At 38.4% G+C, this 3,286-nt stretch overlaps 1 protein-coding gene across 1 annotated transcript in view; it reads left to right on the plus strand.

Annotated features, from left to right (window-relative positions):
* The window catches only part of VGLL3 (vestigial like family member 3), a 13,286-nt gene extending 10,765 nt beyond the window's left edge, over positions 1-2,521 (plus strand). Inside the window, exon 3 of the mRNA XM_026040609.1 lies at positions 1,946-2,521. Within this exon, the coding sequence (XP_025896394.1) occupies positions 1,946-1,989 (44 nt within the window). The 3' untranslated portion in view covers positions 1,990-2,521. The remainder of the gene's footprint in view (positions 1-1,945) is intronic.
* Positions 2,522-3,286: the final 765 nt, after the last annotated feature.

Genomic DNA, 3,286 nt, shown 5'->3' on the forward strand with positions numbered 1-3,286 from the left:
TTTCCTGTAAGCAAAAGAGGAATAATAAAAATTTTCACCGATTGATTTGAGGCAGCTTTGAAGACAACTAAAGGCATGACTCTGTGAATTATATTGCCAGGAAAGCAAGTAGGTTATGAGCAAAAGGGAGAAATCTTTGCTAAGTGAAGAGCTTTTGACCATGTTTTTATAGTCATATCTTAGTTTGGTAGTGACAGTGCTCTTCTAGTCCAAAGAAATAGGTGCAAGAGTGTGTGGAATAGAGCAGGATGTCACTCAACAGGATTTATCATGCAATACCTGTCATTGTTTGTGCTATATGTTATCAAAGGTGAAGGTAGGTGTATATCTGACTTTCACTCATCTGCCACATCGTTTCCAGATTGCACTTTGCCCTTACCTGTGTTAAGCTAAAGAAAAATGACTAATGTTAAGCTAAAGAGCAAAGACTACAGGACTAACTCTTGGACAGTGTAACTTCTATATCTGGAAATTATCTGGAACAACATCCCTCTAGACATGGACAAGTTACCCCGTGTGCTCTGTGCCCTGCCTATTCACTGCTGAACCCACAAGTGCTTGGGCAGTGCTTGGAAGTGCTCGAATGGACAGATCAAAAATGCTGTCACCTTTTGGATGACGTTAATAGCTTTGTAACGTTACGCTGAAATACTGTTGATCATCATTAGGAAGTTAACTGATAGTACTCATAAAGCAAGGAGCTGGTGGTCAGGTCTAAATCCATCAGGCCTGTTAGAAGGCCTTTGAGAAGAGGGGGGTCCCCACTGGATATCATTATTACTCGATGGAAGATCTGTGCCTAGTACATTTTCCATTTTCACAGGTTAAAGACTGAATGGACATAGGACTACAGTAGTTGCAACAACATTGAAGTCAGTTGTAGTTGCACCTACTCGTGTTAGTGGTGAATTTGGCCCTCAGTTAATGTCAGATCAGGCAGCAAGCACATCATTGTTAGTGCACTATGTGGGTGGACACGTAGAGCAGAACAAAGCTGTCTGTGTAACAATGCTTCTTCGTTCCATGAAATGTAATTAATTTGTTTAGCTCAAATTGTCAAGGGACAGATTTTGAATCAGTGAGGCTCAAGTGCCTTACTGCCTCTTAAGATACACATCTGTACCTCCATTTATTTTTGCTATAATTGATAAAGAATGGACCTTCTTCAGGAAGTTTGATTCACAACTCCTGCTCTGTTGTCTGTATTTTAGGCATACGCCCTGTTGGGTGTAAAGCTATCTAAGATTGAATCCCTCTGGAGCAGAAGAATCCCAAATAATAACACAGGTTCCAAGCCCATAATGCTAAAGCCACAATGCAGCACATTTATTAGATAGTCCTCACATTTTATAAAGGAAAATGTTAGAGAAACTCATAACAAATGCAAGCTGAAAATCATTAATTTTTCCCATGTGGAAGCACTAGCCCTTCTTGGCTAAAAATCTGACACTCTATAGGTGAAATTATTTGGTATTCTTGCTTGCTGCAGGAACATATTCTCTCTCTTCTCTTCAAGGTGAAATGCCATAGAAATTGTGAGATCCTGAAGTGTTACAGACCTTTTAGAAGGAAGATGGGGTCTGGGGTTGGCATCTGTCAGGAAAAGTGATTGTATTCCATACTAGCATATCTACACAGACCTTGCTGGAGGATTTTATCATGCCTTGTCCTTCTTCAAAGAAAGCCAAAAGTAGGAAGCACATAAAGGATTTTATCAGCATTCCTGTACTGCTTGATCCAGTCTAAAATTTAAGTGTGATTTAAGCTTGTCCTATACAAACTGTGGAATTGGGAGTGAGAGTAATGTCACTAACAGATCTACTTAGATAGGAAGAGTGGGTTGGGGGAGTTTTTTGTTTTTAATTGTTTATTCTAACTTTGCATGTGTGGGGAGAAAGGAGGAAAAAACTGTATTGAATTAGTTTTTTTCTTTCCTGAAATCTAGGTCTACAGCATCAGGACAAGAGCAAAGAAACTTCTTGGTTCTGAGGTTCACATATAACTTAAGACCAGCTAGAGCTGAAGTCACCACAGCTGGGAGGGCAATATCCTCGATTCCTTCTGCTTTGGCAAAGGACATGCGATGAAGATGAAGAGCCAACCATGGTTTTGCTATTGAGCCTTTTGTTTCTAAGGCCATTTATGGGTCCCACAGTGTTGAAGAAAAAAAAAATAGCTTTTCTTTCTTTCCTCATTTGAGCCTGCTGCARCTGGTCAACCTGACTCCTTCCTGCTCCTTTAACAGTGTTTTGTTTTGTTCAGCTTGATAATTTTATGAACAGTCTCAATTGTCAGGAAAAAGACTCTGCCTTGACTACAGTGCACCTACTTTCAGGAATACAGTATTTTGTAGCTCTTTGTGCATCTATTTTTGTAGAAATACAGAAAGTTTGGGTAAGGACTGATGGGCTATTTTAGGATGACATATTTTTTTAAAAATATATGTAAAATTGTTAAGTTCTGTTTAAAGAACTTGCTCTCAGAGAAGCACTGGCAAAAAATGTATAAAATGCTATTTTTAGATGTCTGTGATTTGTTTGTGCATTTTGGATTTTTTTGTTTTATTACCTCAAATGTCTATCTTTCCCTATTTTTTTTAAGGAGCTAAGCCTTGCTTGTTTCCACGTTACTAGATGTTCGATATTTTTATCCTTTTGTTCTAGCTTAAGCAAGTATAATTCGCACCTCAAGTTTCATCCAAATATTTTTTCCTACTGGTGTAACATTGTAGCAAGGGTGTCTTTATTTTCTTGCCTCTGAAGATGGCCTTGTGCTGTGCTCGTTGTCAGAAAATTGCATTTAGCCTGGATCAAAGCCTGGGGTTGTAAGAACTGCTTTACCAACCCAGTCGTTCTTTCAGAATGGACCAAATACTTGTATGGATTTAAATGAGACATGAGTTAGGACCTTTCCCATGATCCATTGAAGCTGATGAGCAGAATTTCTTATGGGTTATATTACAGGTCCTTCTGTAGTGATCATTAATATTGGTATACTTGTATTTGAACTCATGATACAGGACCTTCAGCTAAACCATTTCAAGAGTGGTAATTTTTAGTATGAATATTCAGGAAAGAAATGCCAGTTTTATAAAAATGTTTACAACATGTGGAAACAAAAAATTTTTTCTTTTTAACTGGCCTGATCTTTCTGTCATCTGAGTACCTCACAGAAAGCTCTGAAGTTTTCAGCTCTCATTAACTTCAGTAGTTGGTTGTTTAACCTAAGACTTGCTGGGGGCCTCTTGATACCCCATTTACAGCTCTTGAATTTCATAAGGAGTTAC

This window comes from Nothoprocta perdicaria, unplaced genomic scaffold, assembly GCF_003342845.1.
Source record: "Nothoprocta perdicaria isolate Ctin4 unplaced genomic scaffold, notPer1 scaffold_100, whole genome shotgun sequence".
NCBI lineage: Eukaryota > Metazoa > Chordata > Aves > Tinamiformes > Tinamidae > Nothoprocta > Nothoprocta perdicaria.